At 44.6% G+C, this 26,719-nt stretch overlaps 1 protein-coding gene across 3 annotated transcripts in view; it reads left to right on the top strand.

Annotated features, from left to right (window-relative positions):
- LOC308280011 (vang-like protein 1) overlaps positions 1-26,719 on the top strand; it is a 107,022-nt gene that overhangs the window by 74,349 nt on the left and 5,954 nt on the right. For all 3 annotated transcript variants that reach the window (XM_080720259.1, XM_080720260.1, XM_080720258.1), the window contains 6 exons: positions 3,082-3,299; positions 4,035-4,248; positions 7,463-7,638; positions 19,930-20,063; positions 25,470-25,620; positions 26,429-26,663. In XM_080720259.1, coding sequence (XP_080576385.1) covers positions 3,082-3,299; positions 4,035-4,248; positions 7,463-7,638; positions 19,930-20,063; positions 25,470-25,620; positions 26,429-26,663 — 1,128 coding nt within the window. The remainder of the gene's footprint in view (positions 1-3,081; positions 3,300-4,034; positions 4,249-7,462; positions 7,639-19,929; positions 20,064-25,469; positions 25,621-26,428; positions 26,664-26,719) is intronic.

Raw genomic sequence — 26,719 nt, 5'->3', positions numbered from 1 at the left:
ACTGTATAGATGTAATTGTGATATTCAATAAGGCTTCTGTTGAATAATTGTAATAATATGTCAGCACCTCTTTGATCGCACAACTCGACAGCGTGTGGCTCTGTGTTGCATGTTTTTGGTTACTGTATTCTGTCATTGTTGGACTGAACACTTTTGTCATTGCATTTTCCTCGTCACAAATATTGTATTAAAGTAGAGCAAGTTGTCAACAGGACGTCACTACAGTATGCAAGGAAATAAACGTGGCCTTGATATAAAAGTAGGTTTTCAGAAGTGATTTAGCCCATTAAAAGGGTTAGGGTTTGGGAAAGCATTTGTGTATTTTTTATTATTTTCCTTTTTTTTTTTTTAAGAAAACTTTAGAACAGTGGTTTAGAACAGTGGTCCTCAAAAACAGCATATATACAAGCTCACAGCCAATCACTTCATGCTGCACTGTGAGCTTGTACATCTGCAATTTAAAAAAAAATCTTGACAGTGTTTGGAAAAAAAAAAAAAAATCACAAATCTTCTCTTCTGTGGGTCCCTGGCACAAAACATTTTCAGAAGGGGGTCCACGACCAAATATATATATATATATATTTAAGGTCCTTGTCTACTGATTTAGAAGACATTTGTTAAAAGATGACAACTAGGTGGTGACCGGACCACAAAAGCGGTGATGATTAGCATATAAGGGCCGTGTCCACATACTGTAAATCATCTTTGGAGCCGGGCAGTGCCTGTCCACCACTGCATGCTGATCTGCACCAAAGCACTTGAATAGAAGCACAGTATGTTGTGTTGCATCTTGCTGGGTTGCATTTGGGTTGCATTAGCCGCATGTGACTGATGACTGCCCTGCGAAGGGTTCTCTTCTCTCTGTTGTTGTAAAGGCTTTGCTGTGACACCAGCGACCTTCATTATCTGCGGATGCAGTCAAACACACTAGTCAGCATGGCCCAGTTGGCAGGCCACTCTGTTTACTTTTTCCATTCGCTGTTCCTTTTCTCTCTTCCCCTCTTCATTCTCTCTATTTCATTGTCTCTCTCTCATGGCTCATCTCCCACCCTTGCTGGGTTGACGTGTCAGTGGAAATAGAAATAGGGCGTGATGCTGTGTGACTTCCCTGGGTGAACTCCTAATTAGGGATTTTTTTTTAAAGATTTATGATTTACTGTATAGTGGGTTTGAAATATTTTCATGTCAAGAAATGGATTTGTGTCCTCAGTTTTCATTTCTTAGCGATTGCTTGAAAATACATGATCATAACACACCGCATCGTGGCATGTTGTGAGCTTGTAGATCGGCTATTTGCAAACTGATTTTGCTGTGGACCCCCTGGAACCCCCTCAAGGACCCATGGTCCCCAGACCCCACTTTGAGCAGGTCTGGGCATTTGGAAAGGAAAGGAAAATGAAAAAACATAATTGAATTAATAGAAAACTTTAAGATGTACTAAGGGGCAAGAAGCGACTGAAAAAAACAAACCAAAAACAGACTGACCTAACATGTCCATATATGGGTATTCCCATTTACCATTTTTAATTATTTTAGTAGTTAAAGACTTTCCAGTTGTCAAATTCAAGTAGTAGTATTATTTTAATAGTGGGGACTGGAGGCAGCCAGAGTCTATGGCTATTTGGGGGTCCTCCTTGGCATGGAAAAGTGTGGAAGCCCCTGACCGCTAGTTCGCAACTGTTAGTGTGTTCCTAATTTGGTTCTTTTTCTTTGCCAAGTCTCAACACCGATACTGTATATCAAAATACCAGAATAGATGTTCTTTGTGCGTGACCCGAAGAATGTATCGTTCCCTTGCTACTGGGTCCTGAACCACCTTCACTTAGGGCCAACGTTCACTTAGGGCCCTGTTCTTTATTCAGATAACCGTCAGTCAGTCAGTCACTTGGAGCATAGATCAGATAAAACAAAACAAAAATGTTTATTTAGGCTCTATTCTTTTATTCAGCTATCTGTCGGAAAGCTCGGAGCAACTATCAGATAAAGAAAATACAAATCTTATCTGTTTCACTTTCTGTGTCTTTGCCTCGCCCTCCCTGATACCATCTCTTCATGAATGTAGCCTTGAGCAAAGTGGCCCTCTCTGACCCAAACCCCATCTCTGCGGTACCACCTGACCTGCCTAAATGTGATTAATGTGTTGTCTTGAGGGCTTTTCTGTCTGAACGCACTAAAAAAAGTATCGTTTTATCTTCGTTTCTCTCCTTGTTTAAGTATTCGTACTGTTGCACTTAACCACTTAAACCCTTGCTTCCCAATTCTGGGCATTTCAAAATAGGCCAACATTCAGCTGAAAATGGCAGATCTGCTTGTAGATCTGCCATTTTCGGTTTTCGGCAAAGAGACAGTGCTGGACTGTGACATAAATTCTGCCCTGGCCCAGACCGGCCCACCACAACCGGCGTGAACCGAACACAAGGAGATCTACAAGCCCACAAAGTGTTGAGGCAGCGATGCGTTGTGTGGCTTGTATGTATCAGCTGTTATATGAACTGGACTAGAACTGGACCATGTATAAAGCCCTAGGCTACCATTTAGACATCTTGGTCATGTTTTTCTTACTTGGGACTTTTTTTTTCGTGACCACAATGTTTAGAATGTAATTTAGAGCATGTTATTTAAACAGATGCTAGGCTCATTGTTTGCCTGGTCAAATTGTTATTTCAATAGTATATCATTTAGACTGATGTTACTGTATCTTCTTGGTTTAGCTGGGGTCTTAGTTTCTTGAGGCGCTTTGGATAAATGTTCTGCTAAATGGAAATTGTAAATCTTTTATTATAAATAGTATAAGGCAGTGGTTCTCAAAGTGGATTCCAGTGATTCTCTAGGTTCCTTTAGGGGGGTCTAAATGGACCCTTATGAGTCTATAACTCTGACAGTGTACAAATGGAACCACATGGACCCGTTAGAGTCCATTTGGTTCCGTTTGTTTAGTTAAGGGAAGACCTTGAAATGTAAAAGTTTGAGAACCACCAGTACTGTATAAGGTAAACTCATGCTCCTTTTTCCCCCTCCTTTCTCTCTCCCTTTCTCCTCCACCACCACCTCCACCAACTCCAAAACGTTCCCCGACGCCAGGATGACAACTGGGGCGAGACCACCACGGCCGTCACGGGCACGTCGGAGCACAGCCTGTCGCAGGAGGACATTGTGCGCATCACCAAGGACCTGGAGGACAGCGTGGGGCTGGAGTGCCGCCGCTACCTGGCCCTGACGCTGGCGGCCATCCTGGGCCTGCTGGTCTTCCTGACGCCGCTGGCCTTCCTGGTGCTGCCGCACGTGCTGTGGCCCGACAGGTAGGCCTGCAACTAACCATTATTATCATAATCCATTAATCGCTTGATTTATTTCATCGATTAATTGGATTATAGCACTTATAATTTAGCTGTTACCTTATGAGTTAGATTTGATTTTTTTTTGGACAGAAAATACATTAAAGATGAATAATTCATTCAAAAATGCATTTAGGTTCAGATTAGGATGCTAATAAAAGATAAATAAACAAAATACCCTTTTCTGATTGCATACATTTGATAGTACACATTTTTAGAATAGTACACATTTGTCAGGCTAAAGGGTAACAGTACTCTTTTCAAATTTTCATAGGCCTAAGTCCGATTTGAATAAAGCCTTAAAGATTTGAAAATTACCCACTGTTTTTCTGGAAAACGTATTACTCAGCCTCTGTAGCAGTTAGAAACAAAGTTCCAAAACTATTTGATAGCTTACACCTTTGGCTTTCATAGAAAACAAAATCAGAAAAAAACGTTTACTGTACTACATACTGTACATACTGTAATACACAAAAATGTGTTCCCGGCCTGAGGGGGTAATACACATTAATGTGTACCCGTCCAGAATGGGTTAAAAATATATGTTTTGTTCTTGACCCTATATTACTACACGGTATTAATACAAATTCCAGCGATTAGTTGCAGATTCCATTACGATTACTGAATTAGTAGGCAACTCATTTAATAATCGGTTTCGATTGCGATTAATCGATTAACCGTTTGCACTTCTACCGGCAGGCTGCAGGCGTGCGGCACGGCGTGCGAGGGCCTCTTCATCTCCGTGGCCTTCAAGCTGCTCATCCTGCTGCTGGCCGTGTGGGCGCTGTTCTTCCGGCCGCCGCGCGCCGGCCTGCCGCGTGTCTTTGTGTTCCGCGCGCTGCTGGCCGTGCTGGTGCTGCTGTTCGTCGTCTCCTACTGGCTGTTCTACGGCGTGAGGATCCTCGACTCGCAGGTGAGGAGGAGGAGAGGGCAGTGGTGGGGAAAAGCACTCAAATATTATACTAAGGTAAAAGTATACTAGTAAGACGCCTCAGGGTGACAAGCGACCTTGCGCCACAGTGAAGTGGACATCAGGGATGTGGACATCAGGGATCTCCATATATAAGCATAAAAGGTCCCCCTGGCATCACAGGGATCTCCATATCTCCATATGGGCTTAAAAGGGATGTGTTCCCCCTGGCATCACAGGGATCTCTCTAACAGGGCATCATTAATATTGATGACATCAGGGAACTCCATATAGGGGCATAAAAGGGATTCTGATAGTGTGACCTCACAGTGCAGCCAGAGCGTGACGTCAGAGCTGCAAAACCCATTCTAGTAGAGTGGTTCCCCTGACATCACAGTGACAGATGTCAGAGCGACAAACCCATAGAGCGTAAAAATGTGTACACGTCTACATAGACGGCCGGACACGGACAAGCTGTGACGTTTCTCATAGTAAACTGCGACCTTCGGTGGCAATCAATACGGCAATGTAGAAATACTCTGTTACAAATAAAGGTCAGGAATTCAAAATGTACTTGAGTAAAAGTACAAATGTATAGTCATCAAAATGTACTTAAAAGTTCCAAAAGTAGAAAGTACTCATTATGCAGAATGTCCCATTTCAAGTTTTCAAACGTATGCAAATCTTTTGAAAATAGCAGATGCGACGCATTGTGAGTTTTTAGAAATGTATACACGGCTGAAGTGTTTTATAATAAATCTACAAAGTGCCTTGCTCGTAGACACTTCGACACATACTGTACTGTAGACTGGGCAGACCGGGGGCTTGGTTGGAGGCGATCCGGGGATTTTCTGATGCCTCTCTCTCTCCCTCCATTCTGTGCATTCCGCACCATTAACAATCTCAATAACAAGGTAAAAAGTATGGTAAAGATTTTCATAGCATTTAAAAGTTGTATTGCCGAGGGGATGAGCAATCAAGAACTATGGTTAAGCTTTGCCAGGGGGTAAAACATAACGACGCCCTGATGTAAAATCCACCTGCTAAAACATGTCCACGTGAAGCCAAAATGCTTGCAGCTTTCCGGATAAGCGGGGGAGGGGCCAACAGTGGGGTGGAGGGAGGGGGCGGGCAACAGATTAAATCAGATTAGATTAGATTTCACTTACATTTTTCATTGATCCCCCGGGGGGAAATCCAACAGTTACAGTAGCCAAAGAGGCAAGAGGTACAGTGCAGTAACACAAAGGTACAAACCAAGCACATGCAAGCTTCCAGGAAAGGGTTTATCATTACTCACAACAATCAATCACTGTGCAGCAACTGAGGTCAAGATTTGTATGGGTCGCTTTCCCTAGAATTTTGCTGTTGCTTTTCTTTTTCAAAAATGCATCTAATTATTCATAAAAAGTACAAATAAACAAAAATTCTAAAGATTTTCAGAAAAAATACAAATAAAAACAACTACAGAAATGTAGAAAATGTAAAACCCTTTTTGGGAAATTTTAACGCGTTGTGAGCCTTGAAATAGGGCAGGCAGACACTTTTCTCAGGCGCATCGCTTCTGTACTGTACATTCTCTCTCTCATCAGTTTTTATTCATACTCAGCCAACAGCAGTTTTTTTTGCAAACAATTAAAACATGTTTTCAAAACAAAACAAACAGAAAACTAAACACACACAGAACAGAACATGTACCAGCAGTAGTTGGTTATGTATACAGTATATGTCACACATTGGCCACGGGAACCGTCAGAGGCGGTGGGGGGGTGGGGTTGGGGGGTGTTGTTTTTGGCAGTTGTGTGTGAAACTATGTGAGACAAATGTAGCTGTTGGTGTAATATACTAAATATAGGTCTGCTACACAATTAGGTCTACATTTCTCATGTGTTTCGGTGTCTCGACAAAGTCATCAATATCCTGAGATCGCCTTTCACTGCTCAGAGGGACATGTTTGCGTTCCACTGTGACTGTGTGATGTATACGGTACCACATGTAATCTTAGTAATCCCGTTTTCCCGTCGACAATGCTCCAGGGAAACCTCACTGGAAACGCACACTCAATCACGTGCGCGCACGCGCAGTCATGCACGCATATACACTCAAGCTCACACACACGTAGACATGGTCGAAAGCACACACGCACGCACACACACACGTGCATGTACGCAGGCACACACACACACACACACACACAGTATCTTGTTTAAATAGCTTGCAGTTGTTTGAAATAAAGCTAATTAATGGCATGCTCTGCATCCGCTATTTTACCGCTATCAAGGTCTGAGGAGAGGTTATACAAGTTGTTTTGCATGCTGGCTGTTTTGTGTGTGTGTGTGTGTGTGTGTGTGTGTGTGTGTGTGTGTGTGTGTGTGTGTGTGTGTGTGTGTGTGTGTGTGTGTGTGTGTGTGTGTGTGTGTGTGTGTGTGTGTGTGTGTGTGTGTGTGTGTGTGTGTGTGTGTGTGTGTGTGTGTGTGTGTGTGTGTGTGTGTGTGTACGTCTGTCCTCGCATGCATGTTCTTGACACGCATGGTGACGTGCTCATACATGAAATATTTACATTCTGTGCTCAGTGTGATTGTGACTTCTGCAACCTTTGTGGTTTGCAGATCCTGTGTAAGACCTCTGCCACACACACACACACACACACACACACACACACACACACACACACACACAGAGTGTACAAATGGAACAAGCTAAAGTTCTGCGTATTTCTCTGTTATGTTGGGCCTGATGATGAAGAAGTCGTTTCAACTTTCACAACACTGGTGTACATTACATCCGCTCGATGACCTGAAATGACACGATTTGAATTTGATGTCAACATTTCAGAAAAACAGACTACATTATGGATGGTTAGGTTTAACTGTTGAACATCTCACAGCTTGTAGATCTGCTATTTTCGGCAAAGAGCTATAAGAGCAGACTAAGTACAGAGTGAAAGGTTATGTTTATTGACGGTTCAAGTGGTTAAATATCTGAGAACACAAATTGACATGATTCCAAAATACTGATAATAATAATAATGATGATTGTGCTATAAAACAATGAAACTATATGGAATCTATGTGCAGGTTGTGTACAGGTCCCTGCTTCATCTCTCTCTCAACTAAGGAGTCCTTGGCCTGAAAACGTTGAAGACCCCTGGTCTACAGTACATACCGTAATTTGTTTCATCTCCTCGCCTTCCCTCTCCTCTCTCCCCTGCCACCAGGATGAGAACTACCAGGGCATCGTCCAGTACGCCGTGTCCCTGGTGGACGCGCTGCTCTTCATCCACTACCTGGCCATCGTGCTGCTGGAGCTGCGGCAGCTGCAGCCCTGCTACTCCGTGGGCGTCACGCGCTCCACCGACGGGGAGACGCGCCACTACAACCTGGGACAGCTCAGGTGAGAGAGACACTGCTGGTGGGGGTGACGGGAGCAAGGGTGAGATGGAGGTAGCCACTAGGGATGGGAACATGTCATGTCACGATTGTTGTGACCAAAGAAATTGCGATTTACAATATTATCGCGATGATCAAAAAATCCCCAACATTCGTTATCCTGGGGTGAACATTTGCCAAAAAATTGCAGATCTACAAGCTCACAACGTGTCGTGTTGCGACGCGTTGTGAGCTTGTAGATCGGCTATTTTTTTTTGGCAAAGAGATTTGGTAGGGAGTTAAAAGACTATATCAAGTATGTTATTTACAGGTCCGTTTTACAAATTAGAGGGTTTAAGTGGTACCGGACATGCAGCTCAGCAAAGTGAATTGATCCCAGTGCATGACGGAGTACAATTTCACAATAAATTAAATCTCCACGATCCGATTATCGTGACTGTTTTTTATCATGATAAACGATAATACCGATTATCGTCCCATCCCTAGTAACCAGTTTGATTCCCTTTGAAACGACCCGTGTTACGCTGTGGTGGGGAGAGACTTTGAAGCCCCTCACTTGTTCATTCAGGTCACTGTGTCTGGCATTGATGTTTTGCTCAATAGGCCTTGGATATTTCCCTGAACTTGATGTTTCCTTGACCTTGAGGTTTCGGTCAATAGACCTTCGTCAGGCGTCTCACCTTGAGATGCGTTCAGTTGTGTGTTTTGCCTAAGGGCCCTTTATCTGGCTTGCAATTTGATGCGATATAGGAAGAGACTTCAAGAGAAACTTCAAATGAACGGCCGCTAGTTTCGCTGTTTCCGCAGTGCTGGTGTCAGAAAGAATAGTGCGTGCGTACTTTTCCACAGCATACTGAGAAAAAACTGACAAACCTCTTCTTTTAGAGTCCTTTTTTACTAGTAGCAATTGTGTGACGTGTTGTGAGCTTGTGTAGATGTGCTATTTTTGCAATTTGGCATACAACAAACAAAGTACAGTATATATAGGGCTTAAGAGGTTAAACATATAGCTTTGTTGTGGATGGCTTTGCTTTCTGGGTCAAGCACCGGATCAAACGATCGTTTATAATCATAATCCCACGGCTGTGTTTGAAGGATTTTGATCTGCTTGTATGCCCAGGTGGGGTCACACACTGTAAGTGGTAAATGGATTGCATGTAATATAGTGATTTTTCTAATGGTTCCCCGGTCGGGTCATACCAGAATGTAACATTGGGACCCAATGCCTCCCTGCCCTGCACTCAGCATCAAGGGTTGGATTGGGGGCAAGTCCCTGTGACATGCTAGCAGTCATGTCCAGGGGTTGTACTTGTACATCATGGCTGGGGGATGTACTTGTACATCAAGCCGCCTCACACTATAGAAACAGGAGATAGGCCCATGCCTTATCGGCAAGGCTTACTTTTCTAATCGCCCGACTGCTCAAATGCGCGTCACAACGTGCTTCACATTCACCTTGTCAAACACACCGCAACAACCATTAACACATTATAATGTGGTACACATTAAAACATTTCATTTAAAAACACTTCAATCAACACCAAAATAACGCATCTTTAACTTGAATGTGAAACAGCTGAGGCTGAGTGGATCAGAGACGTGGGGAACAACAAAACACACATCAGCTGCAAACATTCATTAACACCTTCCTCAAGAGAATACCAAACACCTGGTGTAAAGACAATGTGAGCATTGTGGACCTGTGGAAAAGAACAAGACCAGGATACCACTGACCTACAAAATCGAAAGACAAAGTGGAGATGGATTGGACACATGCAGTATGGCGTCCGTAACTTGGTGGGTAGAGTCTGGTATTCAGATGTGCCCATATCTATGTATCGAAGTGTCCCTGAGCGGAGAAATGACGCTTTTTCGAACGCACATCATTTCGACAACGGAGCGTCGGCAGGTATCGCTACTCACCCCACGGATTTAGGGTTAGGTTTGGTTGTCGAAAAGATGACTTGTAGAAATAGCGACACGCTCCCCCCTGAGCAAGAGACACTCAACCCCTAACAGCTTCCCCCTCCCAGGGCGCTCATCTTAAACATCTGAGTAGCCATCAGCTGGGTGAAGCTGAAACAGAATTTTCCCTGCAGGATTAATATCCATATTCATTAGCATCTACATTTCTGCATAATGAGTACTTACTAGTCTTACTTTTGCTCAAGTACATTTTTTATTACGGACATGTGTGTTAGTACTTGAAACAGAGTATTTCTACATTGCAGGATTGATACTTTAACCTAAGTAATAAATGTTAGTGCTTTTTCCACCACTGGCCTTGTTTTTTTATTTTGATAATTAATTTATTTGTCAGATACAAGTACTGTAATTGAAATGTATTCTCTGCCTTTGACCCATCTCTTGGAGCGGTGAGCTGCAGCCGTGCCGCGCTCGGGAATCCGTAATGGTGATCAACCCCCCCCCCCCCCAATCCAACCCTCGATGCTGAGTGCCAAGCAGGGAGGCATTGGGTCCCATTTTTACAGTCTTTGGTATGCAGGGTGCCAGGTGCAGGGTGTGGTGCACCGTTAGTTTCTGGGCTACTATTGATCTTTTCAGGATTGGCCGATCCATTCCGACATCTGTGATCTGACACTCGATAACCATAATGACACAGCTAATCTCACCCCAGATCATTCCTCGTTCACACATCAAAGCTGCACTCCTCAATACTAAACAGGAAAAGGCAGAGAGAGGATATAGCTGCACCAGATCTGGTTGGATTTTCACTTTGATTTCACCACGGCTGAAAGTGTGTGCGTACGTGCGTGCGTATGAGGCTATGCACGTCTGTGCATGTGTGGGTGCAAGTACTAAATGTGTGTGCCCAATGCCAAGCACACAGCAACTCATGCTTCTGTCACTGTGTCGCACGTGCATTACTGTGTGTGTGTGTGTGTGTGTGTGTGTGTGTGTGTGAGCACGCAATTGTGTGTGCACATCCTCACACCAATGCATTATTCTATGTCTATCTGTGTGTTTGCACTTGTGCGCGAATGCATTGTTGCATGCGTGCGTGCAGCGTGCGTGCGTGTGTGTGTGTGTGTGCCTGGTGCGTCAGCAGGCTGCCCTGGGGGTGTTGTCTTCTGTTAAGTGCTGCTGCTCATGGCTGCTTGGCCAGCAGCATGCTGGGCCGTCCGCCTGTGACTGTAAACAAACCACTAATTAGGGCTCCCTACTGGCCCGGCACGCAGCATCTGGTCAGCCCCTCACACACACGCACGCACGCGCACACACATTGTAAGGGCCATATGTGCACACTGCAACAGACCAGTGAGTGCCATGTGCATGTATGTGTGGAGTGTGGAGTGGACCAGGACTGGGCGATATGACTTTTACGATTATTTCATTCAAACTTTTGCCTGGATTGCTATTAATGAACGATTTATAAAAAAAGGGAGGAAATAGCAGATCTGCAAGCTTGTGGATCGTCTCTTTTTGAGATTTGTGTACACCACCAGGGCATTGTACAATGAAGTAGCCTATAATTCAGGGTCAATTGGTTAATCAAACTTTGCGATTTAGTCTATTATGAAATACATATATTACAATTCTTTCTTGTTGATATGTATTATAAGTCAGTTATTCAAAATATCAGTTTTCGCTATGTTTTTGGTTAATTGCCCAGCCCTATTGTGCACACACAGTCACACACCGTGCGCGCATGTGTGCGCGCGCGCACACACACAAAGACCCTCTCAGACCCAGACAGGAGAGGGGGGTTGTACGTTTCCGGACGTCCAGCCAGCCTCCCATGCCTCTCTCCAGGGACTTGCAGAGGAAGTTAGAAAGGCAGGGTCTGAAATTTCTAAAGGGGCCTTTTGGTGGAAATATTGAAAATAGCAGATCTCCAAGCTGTGAGCTTGAAGGTCTGCTATTTTCGGAGCTTGATACCACACTGAACTAAGCATAATCAAGTCCATACTGGAGATGTGACGAAACGGTATGCATTTCTACACAGAGAGGGCAATTCTTTCAACATAAGATGCTGCAGCTGCATTGAAGTTCAGGAGAGTTTGGACAAGGCAATTCTCCTAAAGGTATGGCATAGAAAGGAGGCATTTGCATTTCTTTCGCCACAGTAAAAACTGGATTCATGCATGGTCTGGAGAGGGCACTTTTTACAGAAGGATAAAAGGGCAGGGGCTCAAGCCCCCTTTGATGTCTTATGTGTGCACGTGCCTGCCTCTCTCCTCTATTAGCGGGCCCCTGGTGCTGACATTCCAGTATTCCTGGCAACCGTCCCTCCATGCCCTGCCTTATCAGAGAGCAGAGAGCCTGCTGCCGGGTCCCCTTGTCCCCACGGGGGCTTACTTGTCTGTGTCTGCCTCGCCTTCGATGCCAATCTCTGGGCAAATGGAAGCATCGTTTTTTTTTTACTCTTGCCCGAGCAGAAGAGTTGATTAAAGAATACATGACGAGTTACAGCAATGGCCTGAAGGGAACTGTCGCATCGGTGGGGCAGCAAGACCTTTCATGCCGCGAGTGAGCTGCCCAGTGCAAATGTCTAGTTCTCATTAGAGCCCGAACGATTTTTAGGCCTGATCACAATTTTAGAGCACCCTAGTGCATTGATTACCGTCAATTAGAAAAACTTGGATTTCATTTAAGTTTTTCAAAAATCTAATTGTCACACAAGTAACACAAACTCTCATGCTTTGAGCTGCCCAGTGCAGCCGTCTACTTTTCACATCTGTATCGGCGCAATCAGAGCGAGGCAAGAATGGCCCTGTCTTCTCTCTCCCCCTTTGTGCCTGGGGAAGCGGGCATGGTTGAAATGCCTCCCTGTGGCGATGGGATGTCGTGGATGGATTGAGCGTTGAACAATCTTTTCCCAAACCCTCTCACCTCCAGAATCATCGCTAGAGTTTTAGCTTCTAACATAATAATCTGTCTCCTGATTTTGTAAGTGGTTGACCTTTGGTTTCCTCTGTGGTACTGCGTTTGCATACCTTCCACACATTAATCATGCACACACGCGCACACAGAAAGAGAGCGAACCTGCCTGATCTAGGCCACTCTGGCCGTTGAATTTATATTTGTTTGTCTCTCCAAGTATGCTCACGACTCACGTTGTTTAATAATTGATCAAAGCCATGAGGTGGCAGGCACTGACACAGCACTTAAATGCTATAGCTGCCTCTGCTATGAAACAATGGCCCCGGTTACAGCGCACTGATTACTTAAAATGCGAGACAAGTTTGTCCTGGTTTCTTTGTGAGTCGGCCAAATGCGCTGATGCGGTTTTTGGAATGCCGTCACTGTCTAGTCACAGACTGACAGTACCACTCCACTACCCCTCCTCCTCCCACAGTTGAATAACTGGCCCGACTGTAAAGTCTGTGTTCTTGCAGTGCTGTATACAGTATGCTATCTCATGGCATTGTGCCAGTCTTAAAGGACCATACCAGCATCAATCCATGTCACTGCACTGTTGTTGTCACATTGTTCACAGCTTTGGCCCTTATCATGCATAGCATAAACATACACTGTTCGACTAATAGTGTTCTTTTTTTTCTTCATTTTTTCCAAAGTCATTAAAACGTTACATAACTTAGCTGAATAACCGAGTGAATGTTGGTTAAACATCATTGCATTGTTAATAATTCATTTCTGTTTAGTGTGTTACATCACCTATCTCAAGCAAGTTTCACGTTCCTGCAAGCAGATTTTCATATCCTATACTGAAATTCACAGAATCCTCTGTCTTCCTCGAGAATCACACAACAACCTGTGATAAGCGTTCTGATCTAGCCCAATGTTTGCCCGTTTTGACGTGTCCAGGATAGGGATGCTGGGGTCCATGTGGTTAATAAGCGCTTGATGACCGTTTGACAGGGATTGTTGTGGCTGACTCTTGCAGGTCTTTGTTCTGTTGTCCCATGTTTGGAAATGGATGTCATGTGAGTGTGTGATTGAACAGATTGTGTGAAGTTTCTTATATTCCCAGTGGAACGTCAAAGCCATTATGGCTTGGAAATGGATCTAAGCTATATCTTTTAACATTTAGTGTTAGGTGTTATCTATTCCTTGTACAATATTTGTTACAACTTTCTTGTAATGTGCTTTGTAAGTAACCTCACTTGACTTAATTTAGTATGGGACACTATCTTTTTTTACTTAATAAAATAGTCATGCTTATACTTATACTGTAAGAAAAAAAAACCCTCACCGGTGCGAAGTGAGCGTTGCTCACAACGAATGGTATCAAACACAACACACGTGCATAGCTCCTTTTATGGGCCGTTCTGTCTGTGCCGTTAGGTATACATGGAGTTCCTGTGCTCATACGGACACTCATACTCATTTTGAGCCGTTAGCCCCGCACAAAAATATCTCTTGTGTCTGTGTGCGCGCGCGCATGCGTGCGTGTGAAAGCTGTATGGTGACCTGTGCCAGTGTCCGTGGCACACACATGCTGCCTCTGACCCCAGACAGTCAGTCTGGTGGGGGAGGAGCGGAGGGAGGGTCCTCATCATCCCGTGGCCGATTCCTGTCACCTCACCAGCACTTTTTTTGTCTGCCGAGGGTAGGGAGGACAGACTACAAGGGCCCAGAGGTCAGTGGCCTGCCAGAAGCCTCTGAGTCCGGCCTTTCATGGGCAGGACAGAGGTGGTGCTGTACATCTCCGTGGGGAAATGGGAAGCACATGGCCCCGGCCGGGGCTAACATGAGCTGTTGTTGGCGTATATCGAGTTAGCCGGCCGCGTGGCCCAAAGAATGACACGAGCAGCGGTGTCGCACCAAATTCTGGGCACTGGGTACAAGGCTCCACACACATCTTTTGCTTTAATTATTGAAAAATAGCAGATATACAAGCTCACAGCGCGGCACAGAGTGTATAAGCTTGTATATCTGAACATTTTTGTAAGTCTTTGAATATTTCAAATCCTAAGGTTTTTTGAAAAACCTATGTTTCTATCTCAGTGGTTCTCAAACTTTTTCATGCGAAGAACCCCCAAAATTATATGTATTTGGCCACGGACCCCCATCTCAAAATATTTAGTTCCAGGGACCCACCCAGAAGCAAAATTTTAGTTAAAAAATGTTCGCTTAAAAAGTACATAATATTCAAAGATTAGAAAATAGCAGATCTACAGGCTCGCAGCACGGCACTCGGTGCCGCGCTGTGAGCTTGTATATCTGCTATTTTTCAATAGCAAAAGTATAAAATCATTTTGGCTCCACCTTGGGTCCTAGTAACTCAGTCCCACTTCTCCCCCCCTTGTGACGCCCCTGGTTCCAATGCACATCGCCATTGAAACTTTCCCCTTCACCTAACTATGTTTGCGAGGACCATGGACTGAATTCACTACCCTTCGATTTGATATCTTTATTTGACAATGATTACATGCACAAAACACACAACTACACCCAGCTGTCAAAAGGACAGACACAAGAAAGCCCAGAGAGCTTATTTCAACGGCGGTCCTGTGGTATGGGTGTGTATAACTGTGTGGGTTGTGGTTAATATGTGCATGTGTGCATGTGTGTGCCACATGGGAGGGGGTTGCAGAGGGAGCCAATAGAATAAATAAAAGCAATGACAAATACTTTTGAAATATAATCAAATACGACAATTGACCCTTGAAAAGCAATGACCTGTGAAACACAACAGACTAATAAATGACCTAATATTTGCAGGAAGGAAACCCCTCGTGCTTTTATCCGTGCGAGGACTTGTTGTCCTCACAAGGATGGTAGAGCGCTCACACGCGCACACACACACACACACACACACACACACACACACACACACACACACACACACACACACACACACACACATTTGGTCATGCTGGTACACATGTCCAAATCCACGCAGGCCGACGACGCAGGCTAAAACGAGGCGTAATGGGAGCAGTGTTTAGCAGCAACGGGGCGTTGGCCGATGCGTGCGGCAAGCAGGCAACAGCTGTCAACATCTGCTGGGCTGCTGTCGCACACGGCCAAATGCAGGTCACGGGGACGGGCCATCTCGTTGTAAAATCTGCAGCGTTTATGCAAGTCAGAGAGTGTACAAAATGTACATTTCACCAGGGGTCACCAGACCAGACCCTTTAATTGTGCCCCTATTCTGGGCTTTGTGATGTCACAATAGGCGAAGATTGGTCTAAAAAAGTGGATCCACAAGCTCACAGCGTGTCTCGTTGCGAGGTTTTGGTGAGCTTGTAGATCAGGCGATTTCCGTGCGCCAAGAACTTTGCTCATTTGGAACGCTGTCTCTTTTACCGTCATCCATCCTGGTCAGCTCTCGCAGCCCAGGAGTGAGAGAGAGAGAGAGAGAGAGAGAGAGAGAGAGAGAGAGAGAGAGAGAGAGAGAGAGAGAGAGAGAGAGAGAGAGAGAGAGAGAGAGAGAGAGAGAGAGAGAGAGAGAGAGAGAGAGAGAGAGAGAGAGAGAGAGAGAGAGAGAGAGAGAGAGAGAGAGAGAGAGAGAGAGAGAGAGAGAGAGAGAGAGAGATTTATGCAGTGTAACATGTGAAAACACCTCACCTTGTGTAATATTGGTTTTAGTGGAGGTGTGTTCCAGCAGACAAGACATGGCATGCAGTGTGATCCAGGCTGGGACAGGCTGGGGGATCACCAGGGAGACGGCAGATGTTTCTCCTTCTGCCCTGGGTGTCTTTGGCTTCCTTCAGACTGCAGGCAGATCCACTTTGTTTCAACCCATGCGATTTTTATTAGCACTTGACTTGTCCACACTTTTGATTCGCGAGAGTGATCAGATCGGATTTCTGTATTTTTGGTGGGGTCTTCAACGTTTTCAGGCCAAGGACCCCTTAGTCGAGAGAGAGATGAAGCAGGGACCCCCACAAGAATCCATATAGTTTCAATGTTTGACAGCACGATCATCAGTGTATTTTGGATTCATGTCAATTTGTGTTTTCAGATATTTAACCACTTGAACTGTCAATGCTACCTTTCACTCTGTACTTTGTCTGCTCTTTTTCCCCACCAAAGCTCTTTGCCAAAAATAGCCGATCTACAAGCTCACAACGCCTCGCAGAGCGAGGCGTTGTGAGCTTGTAGATCGGCTATTTTTGGCTAAAGTTCTCCGAATATGGACGCTAGGGTTCAAGACAAAAAGGTTTCTATCACTCAAAAATTTGGAGGACCCCCTGTAGTATCTCTGGGGACCCCCTAGGGGTCCCGGACACCCTGTTGAATACCCCTGTTTTAGACATTATCTGCATTGGTCGCTGACTGTGGTAATGACAACAAGGACATGGCATAATGTCCATGCAACGGTGTCACTCGCCAAAATAGACTATTAATACGCTTGTGAGCTTATAGATTGGCTAATTTTGGCGAGCGGCATCATCGTCATCGACCTCATCCTTTGTCTTCTTGTCCATCCCGCTCTGTCTCAACTACTTTCTGTCTGTCTCTCTGTCGTACCATACCAACACTCCCTCCTGTCGCGTTGTCTTCTTGTCTCTCTGTCTGTCTGTCTCTCTCTCTCTCTCCTTTTTCTCGTTCACTGCATGCATCTCCTCATCTCTCCTGCCCTCGTTTCCCAGTGTGTCCATCCTGTTTGTTGTATGTTAGATGGTTGGATCGTGTTGTGTTTTCAGTAAAATGGTACAATGGTGCATTTATACTGCAGCTCCTTCCAAAGTGCTTAACCTGCAGTTAGGGGTTAGGTGTGTTTCTCAGGGACACTTTGACGCTATAACCCAGAGGTAGCTCGGGGATTGAACCTCTCCAGCTCCTGAGCCGCTTGCCACCCTGGTATCGTATTAGTTTGTGAACTTTTTTGTGATCGAGAACCCAGGCAGTACTGCTGCTGGTTTTCAATCCAGCCATCTTAATCTGGAAGGGTCAAAGTAGCCCTGGGGGACGCCAGGGCTTGAGCCCCTGCCCTTTTATCCGTCTGTAAAAAGTGCCCTCTCCAGACCATGAATGCTGTTTTTACTATGGTGAAAGAAATGCAAATGCAAATGCCCTCTCATGCCATGGCACCTGAAGGCAGCATTCAAGAGGATTGCCTTGTCCGAACTCTCCTGAACTTGAATGCAGCATCGTATGTTAAAAGAATTGCCTCCTCTGTGTAGAAATCCATATGTACGCCACATCTCCAGTATTGACTTGATTGTGCTTAGTTCAGTGTGGTATCAATCAAGCACCGAAAAAAAGCCGACCTCCAAGCTCACAACGCGTCACGCTGCGGCGCATTGTGAGCTTGGAGGTCTGCTATTTTCGATATTTTCACCAAAAGGCCCTTTCAGAAATGTCAGCCCCTGCCTCTCTAACATTTTCTGCAATTCCCTGCAGGTGAACGCAGTTTTCCAACATACCATAGTTGGAGAACCAGCAGGGTCAGAGGTGAGAGCCCTCTTTTAAGACAGTGGTTGTCCAACTTTTTAATTCCAAGGAAACCCAAGTTGGTGTGCATTGGGCCACGGAACCCCATAATGCCAAGTGCTTACAGACATACAGGTATAACGGTCCATTTGGGCCCTAACTATCGGCCATTTAGCTGGGGGACCCCCCTGGAACCCCCTCAAGGACCCCTGGAACTTTGAGAACCACTGGTTTAACCCATTTTCACCACTTTATTTTATGCTTTAACTATTAAAAAATAGCAGATATACAAGCTCAATCTTGAACATTTTTGCAAATCTTTAAATAAATATATTTTCAAAGCAAACTTGTAAATATTTGCTTCTGGGGGGAGTCCCTGGAGCAAAATATTTTGAGATGGGGGGGGGGGGGTCGGCGGTGAAATACATATATTTCTAGGGATTCTTGACATTAAAACGGAGTCGTCTGGAGGTGATCCTGTGTGTTGTCAAGGCAAGCGAGCGCAGGGCGATACAGGGGAGTGTCAGTGTGGACATAACAAACAATACTCCCCCTTACTAGACATGCAGAGTAAGGGGGAGCGCAGGGCGATACAGGGAGCGTCGGTGTGGGACATAACAATACTCCCCCTTACTAGACATGGGTCTCATGCCTTCCACCGCCACGCCACATTGTCTGCAGCCTGCAGCACAATACAGTACAGTACGTAGATGCTGAATCTTCTCCCTTGTCTGTCTTCCATGGTCTGTGAAATCTGTGACCTCAATCTGCCCTTTCACTGTCTTTAACACACACACGCCGCACGCACGCACGCACACACACACACACACACTCTTGTACATGGCTGCTTGTTCAGAGTGTGATGAGACTTTGAAGGAAAAAGGGTTTATGACACTAGGCCTACAGTATAGTGTACTGTATGTATATGCACAGTGTGGTTTGAACCATGAACCCGCCTGTCATCTTGGGGCTAAATTAGTCTTCATCACATGACCGTGTCACTCACAGTTATTTGTCTGTCATATTTTAATGCTGCTTTATTGAAGAAATCATGAAAAGATATTTCATGAACAAAAACTCCCGCTCAGCTGCTCATCTTTATTTCAATTGACCACCAATTGAAATAAAGATGAGCAGCTGAGCAAGAGCAGGGTGCGGGAGCTTTTGTTCATGAAGTATCTTTTCATGATTTCTTCAGTGTTCACTGTCCAACGCACATGCACCTGAATCCAGTGGCTGTGCGAATACTTCCCCTACATAAATGCTGATTTATTCCCATTTTTAAATGAATAAAATTTACTCGACTTGAGTAAAGAAAAATAACTGATTTGCAACTGAAAAAGGGATTGTTTTGTTATTTCAGTTATTACCTCTAGTATAATGTGTAGACTCTGGTGTTCTGAGCTAACAGGGTTTCTACCGTTGTAAGTTTCTGCGTGTTACTGATGAGTTGTTTTCTCTGTGATCTTTTTTTCTTTTTTTCTTTTTTGCTCTTGGTGGATTCTAGACTCTTGCCCAGCGATCGATTTCCTCTCATCGTTCATTTCCATTATTCACGTTTCAGTATTGATCTGACGCCCGAGGTCATACTTTTATCGTTGTGTTTTGTGCTACACTCCAACATCCTCAGTGGTAATTCATCCTTTGCAACTCAGAGTGTACAAAATGTAACCAAAAGGACCCTCGATTGGTCCACCTGGTTACATTTGTACACTCTCAGAGTTAAATGAGCACTCTTCACCATAACACTCAGGATTTCTGAAAATACACTAAGTAAAGAGCTCATCAAAGCTGTTTTTTGGGGAGGATGGGGGGAGGTTTCCGACTTCTTCGACCCCAGCTCTGAATTTGGCAGTCGAGCACTATCAGCCACGTTGGGAATGACTGACTCCAGGGACTTGGAAACAAAACAACAACAACCTATAAATGATGAAGTGAGAGCTCTCTTTTGACTGTGTGTATGTTGTGTTTCTTTGTGTTGCAGTATCCAGCGGGCAGCGTTGGTCGTCTTGGAGAACTACTACACAGACTTCCCGCTCCACAACCCTGCCCTCCTCACGGCCTCAAAGTCCCGCGCTGCCAAGCACCTGGCGGGACTCAAAGTGTACAATGTTGACGGTGAGTTGGGTTTAGGTCAGGTGTCTTCAACGTTTTTTTTATTTTATTTTTTTATGTATTTATTTGTCAGGGACAAAGCACATTAATCAACATGTCAGTTTTCACTTCAATGTAAATCAGCCAGAGTTAGCCATGAGCTAATTTTCATCTGTAGTCCCTGGGCAGGCTGTACAAAAGTGATGATAAGGCTATCATACAATACAGTACTGTACAAAACAGTACAGTAAAACATTAAGGGGACATAATTATAGCAAGTTGAGTGACTCCAGAGACAGATGGAGCAGATATTTACCCATGATTTTAAGTTTGACTTGCTTTAAGCCACCTCGTTTTCAGGCCAAGGACCCCTTAGTTGAGAGAGAGATGAAGCAGGGACCCCCACAACCTCCATATAGTTTCATTGTTTGACCGCACAATCGTCAGTGTATTTTGGATTCATGTCAATTTGTGTTTTCAGATATTTAACCACTTGAACTGTCAATACTTAATAAACTTGACCTTTCACTCTGTGCTTAGTCTGCTCTTTTTCCCCTCTTCATCAAAGCTCTTTGCCGAAAATAGCCGATCTACAAGCTCAAAACGCCTTGCGATGCGAGGCAGTGTGAGCTTGTAGATCGTCTATTTTTGGCTAAAGTTCTTTGAATATGGACAATAGGGTTCAAGTGGTTAATATAAAAAAGGCGAAAATAACTTTCTATCACTCAAAGATTTGGAGGACCCCCTGTAGAAACTCTGAGGACCCCCTAGGGGTCCCGGACCCCCCTGTTGAAGACATGGTTTAGGTGTGTGTCTGCAAAATCAACGCGTACCGCGTTGCATATCATATCGCGGCCTCTGCATCGTGATACGTATCGATTGTGAGGTTGTAGGCAACGCCCAGCACTAGTTGGTTTGTGTACAGCCTTCTGTGGGAGGAGAGGCCATCTGGGAATCAAGAAAGGTTGTCGGTTTGACCCCCGGCCCTCACACGGTATGTGTAGAGGTGTCTCTGAGCAAGACGCTTTAACCCCTAATAGTTCATCTCAGCCGTCTGTGCAGCCGACTGCTGAGTAAAAGCATCAAAGTCATTTCCTCACCCCCAGGAACGAGTCCATACAGTACATAATAAAATAATGTAATCTTGGGAAGAATCATAAGTGATTATTATATATAGTATTATTATAAATGTAAACACACTCACTGACTCTCTCCTCTCCTTCGTGTCTCCTCCTTACGTTTGATGCTAACCCCTTAAGACGTGTTCAAAATTAAACTGAAAACCTACCTTTTGGACAGTAAGTAACACAACAAGACTGCCACCCAGTACAATTCTGAGTGTTTATCTATCGGTCAATTCCAGTGTCTAGTGTGTGTGTAGTAGGGCATTCACCAAATATATTTCACAATGTTCGCCTCTTGCTTACTTAATATTTGACAGTTTGGCCAGTCCTGTCGAATATTCGACTATTCGAATACTTTGAGGTCGAATAATTCGAATACTAAAAATCACTATTTGTGAATGCCCTAGTGTGTAGTCCATCGGATCAGCAGTTCTCAAGAACTGTCCCGGCCGCCTCCGAGCAGGAACGCATCTCTAGAACCGTTCATCCAGTCAAGGACATCCAGTTGTCCGGGCCTCGCTCCGGACAGGCAGTCGTTCCGAATGCCAGCAATGCCCCAAACGGGTATTGTGTCCGTTTAAATCAACACTCCGGATTTTACTGTGTACAAAAGAATGCCCACATTCACTTGCTGATGTTCACCAATGTTCACCAAGCCTAAGTCTTCTCACCCTTACAGATGTGTTCGAAGCTACATAGCAAGACTTATAACACATAGTTAAAATTTACATTTACTGTAACACCAGTAAAGCATAAGCATTTCACGCTCAACTCTCAAGCTTAATTTCATTAGCCTCATACTGTAGCATAATTGCCTAAATCATATTTTTAAGGTTTTCAGGGAAGAAGAAACAGAAAATCACTTCCTGCCTAAGTAATTTTGTTACGTAACAAACATTCTGATTGTCTGAGGACATAGGCAATACCGCCCAATAAATCAGCAGCGTTAGGAGAGTAGAGTTAGGCAGAAATGCCAATTTGGCCAAAAATTACTTAAGTAATTATGCTATGAGGCTAACGATTTATATTTTGTCGTACGTGCCTCGTTTTCCATTTACGTATATTTGGTGTAGACTGTACACCTCTCTATCGTTGTTGTCGGGTGGAAACCATGTATGTCCAAAACCGTTTGTTTGTATTTATCATTTTAAAAATTATTTAAACTAGTGAAAATAGACGATCTACAAGCACACAACGCCTCGCACCGCGAGGCGTTGTGTGCTTGTAGATCTGCTATTTTCACTAGTTTTGTGCGACAGTCTCGTATGATGAAGCAGGGCTTTAAAATTGGAGATACAAGGTTTCTGCCCGACAGTGACGCTTTAAAAACAGGCCTCCTCATGCAGAACGACGTCACTCTACCACCGCACTGTAAAAAAACACTGGCGGCATTCCCCAGTTTACTAGTGCACTGGAAGCGTGGACTTACAAACCCTTCCTCTGACCACCGTGTGTGTTTATAGACAGGTGCAGGGTATAATTCACCACTAGGTGAAACTCCGCACAGCAGGCAGCATGTTACAGTACATTCATCACTCGCCACTCAAGCCACCGCTCTCCCTTAAGTGTACTCCAGGTGCATGTTTAAGTGCACTAGCCCCCCCTCCCCCCTTGTGCGCTTATGTTTCTTCCCCACTTCCACTTCCACCTCCCCTCTTCTCCCCTCCCTCATTTTCTTTGTCCTTTCTTCTCCACTTGTGGAGACGGCCGTTAAATCAATAGTTATTTCTCTCTGGAGGTATTGCGCTCTCTCTCTCTCGCTCTCTCTCTCGCTCTCTCTCTCCCCCTCTCTCTCTCTCTCTCTCTCTCTCCGTCTTTCTCCACAGTAAAAGTGACAGTATGAGTCAAGGAGAGTCACTCATCTGTGCTTTATTAAAGAGCGTCGAGGGCCCTGAGCTCAGAACAGTCGTTAACGCACGCCGCGTAAACACTGTACCGTGACTCATCGTAGTCTCAGTCCATTTCATGTTGGCCCTGCCGGCTATTTGGTCCCCTGCTATTTTCTCAGCTTGGCCTCTCGGGAAATGAAACTAGGCTACAACAGATTAAGATAACCTCCCCACATCCACCACTCGCCCAATAACCATGTGTTTCCTCAGGCACTAAGTAGACCTGTTGCAGTTTACCCTCCCTATAAACCACTCGTAAACAAACCTCAGCCTCCCGTTTTAGGTTTGCGGTCACGTTAGCAGGTTCCCGACCAGGGTGTGTGTTATATACAGTATGTGGTGTTTGCATTCAAGCAGTAATAACATCTATTTCTATGGCAGAGTATGTTGTTTTTGTGTGTTTGTTTGTTGTGTTTGTTTTAGTCTCTCTTACAGTACAGCCATGAATTATTCTGTCCGTCCCCGCTATTGCGAACCCTTTCTGTGTTAATAATTCACCAGCGTAGCCCCTCTTTTAACCTGCATTAGCATCCCTCCTCCCTTGTCTAAAACAGTGGTTCTCAACCTGTGGGTCGGGACCCCCAGGGAGGGTCCCCAAATTATTTTGGAGGGTCCCCAGATGACTAACTTAATGTGCAATATTGTTTTCTCTCTCAACAGTAAACTAAATACATTTTAAGTCTATAGACTCTGGGTATCTGCATATTTCTAAAGTGACAATTTAAGGACTTTTTAATACTTCTAAAATGACAAATTAAATATTGGTCAAATTGTCAAATATTAGAGGCAGAAATTGTGAAAATAGCTGATCTGCTCACAACGCCTCGCGTTGCGAGCATGTAGATCTGCTATTTTCACAATAGAACTGTGTTATACAAAATGTAATACCTCAACTCTTAGTGCTCGTCAGGTTGGGGGGGTCCCCAGTTCAAATATGATTAATTTGGGGGTCACGGCCTGAAAAGGTTGAGAACCACTGGTCTAAAACTCCACGCACCCCGAAATGCTACTTTTTAAACCACTTAAACACTCTAGCCTTAGTAAACTGGACCTGAGTTGATTCTGTACTTAGAGAGCTTTTTCCCTGTCTACTCCAAACGTTGTTGCATTGTGACGTGTTGTGAGCTTTTCTTTTTTTTGCATTCGGAAGCCAAGAATTTGATGACGAAGACTCAAACTGTCTTCATCGGTCATGGGGTAGGAATGGGACAAAAACAACAAAAAGTCTCCATGAATTTAAGGCTTCATGGGGTGTGTAATTGATAGAAAATAAATCCCTTTTTTTTGGGGTGAATTAAGTTTGACCTCGCTTCCTAATTGAATGGGACGCCCAGCGCTGCCCAGAGGCATGTGGAGTACTAGGAATATTTGAATATTAATGTCTTATGTGGGTGAGGGGAGAGGATCACACGGCACCCTGCTGAGGCAAGCGGTGAACCTACGCCTCCGTGTTTCCCTCTACACTGGAGGCTGCAGGGCTTTATGTCTTTATAATATCATCCCTGTTGGGAGGAAACCTTGTATGTCCAAAAAACGTTCGTTTTCAGGAAATTGAACTTGTGTTCCAATGGATCCATTGTACTAGTTATTATTTAGTAGTCACTCACAAGCTCTTGTTAATGTGTTTCATTGGTTAAATATTTATAAGACCTGCTTGCTGTGAAAGTGATAGCAACATGCTTTCAACATAAGCACAATTTCAGCACAATAGTCACGTAGCTACTCTGCTACTTTTGCATGACACTATTCTATGATGAAGAAGGGCAATATTTACCAAAAATACCATACAAGTTGAAATATGGAGATACAAGGTTTCCGACTGACGGCGACAATATGCAAATGATAACAAAATTGAATGTTAGAGTATGTCGTCTTACTGCTTTAATTTTTTGCGAAGTATCCTCCCCACATTTTCCATGTGTACCCCAATTTCTTCCTGTGGGAGGGTGGAGAGAAGACAGACATCCCCATGTCTCCTCCAGTACATCTGGGGTCACCGGGCACTTCTTCAGATGCTAGTTCACTGTGTGAATGCACACATGTGCCTGCTTGCCTGTGTATAACACTGATATACCACCTTCTCACACAATAAATAAAGGGCAGTTCACACTGAGCGCTATAACTATAACTACTGTATATCATTCACCATTTTGTATATATATTTTTTATAAATTGTTTTCTAAGTCAACTCTGCTTGAAAGATATATATTTGTTTGGCTTTTCTGCCTTTATTTATAGTGTGTAGTGAAGATGGAACGGGACTCGAACCAGGCTACATTAGATCAAGATAAAGTGCCCGGACCGCTAGGCCAACGATCCGGGCGACTTGGAACTCAAGAAGATGATGAGTGAAGTTTAATCAGTATATCTGTGCTGTGTTAGACATTACTGTTATTCTTTGTGTGTGTGTGTGTCAGGTCCCGGTGGTAACAACGCGGCAGCAGGACTGGCTCACTCCCAGTCCAGAGCCATGATCGCCGCCGCCGCTCGCCGGAGAGACACCAGCCACAACGAGCTGTACTACGAAGAGGCCGAGCACGAGAGACGCGTGCGCAAACGGAAAGCGCGGTGAGACCAGGCGACTCTCGCATGGTGCTTTGTTTTTTCTCAACCTAGCAATCCCTGGAGTCCATATTCTGAGCATGTTTATAAAAGGGATCTGCTGTTTTCGGGGAAGAGATTCAGTGTATTGGGTGTAAAAAGAAGGGGCCAGAGTACTGAGAGTAGACCCCTGGGGGACCCTGGTCAACAACGTTTATAGGGTTTAAGTGCTTATACATGTCTCCTTATTCTGCTGTTGAGACAAGTTGAGCACCTCCCCTGATGTCTGCTGACATCATAGTCAATAGACGTCAATAGTCAATTGGGCCAATCGAGTCATTGGGTTGTCGCGTTTGTGGCGCCCACATTGCATTTCTTTGTGCTTACAGTAACTCTTTTACCATTCTGACTATTCATCGTCACGAAAAGGGACCGCCCACTTGTCCCTTTTCTGTTTTAATGGCGTAGCCATCATTGAATCATTGCTCTTTTACTGACAGAGGTAGGCTAAGCTAGGGTAATCATCTGCTCTGCTCTTGCCAGCAAATCCGAGTGTTTTCACCTTTGATAATTCATAGAATATTATCCATCCATGATTTTCATCCGTGGGTGCTGTTAAAAGACAGTTGCCGGCCACCATAATCCAGTGCAGAGATATAGCCAGTTGACTGTGGCTTGTTTTCACCCAAAGTCAGCATAAATTTTATGCAGCATTTTAATTACATTTTTATGTAAACAAAAGTAAACAATCTGAGTTTCATTCAGACACACTTCGTATGTGGCCCGGTGTGAGTATTTATGTTAAAGATTTAAACAATGCCATGTGCCCTCCCAGACTGGTGGTGGCGGTGGAGGAGGCGTTCACTCACATCAAGCGCATGCAGGAGGAGGAGCAGAAGAAGGCCCCGGGGGACGTGATGGACCCGCGCGAGGCGGCCCAGGCCATCTTCCCCTCCATGGCGCGCGCCCTGCAGAAGTACCTCCGCACCACCAAGCAGCAGCACTGCCACAGCATGGAGAGCATCCAGCAGCACCTGGCCTTCTGCATCACCAACAACATGACTCCCAAGGTCAGCCTCTAACACAGTGGTTCCCAAACCTTTTTGTCTCAGGGCACCCCATAAAT

This window comes from Nannobrachium achirus, assembly GCF_963921795.1.
Source record: "Nannobrachium achirus genome assembly, chromosome: 24".
NCBI classification, from domain to species: domain Eukaryota; kingdom Metazoa; phylum Chordata; class Actinopteri; order Myctophiformes; family Myctophidae; genus Nannobrachium; species Nannobrachium achirus.
Note: the sequence above shows the minus strand (reverse complement) of the source record. Positions and strands in the feature narration are given on the sequence as shown.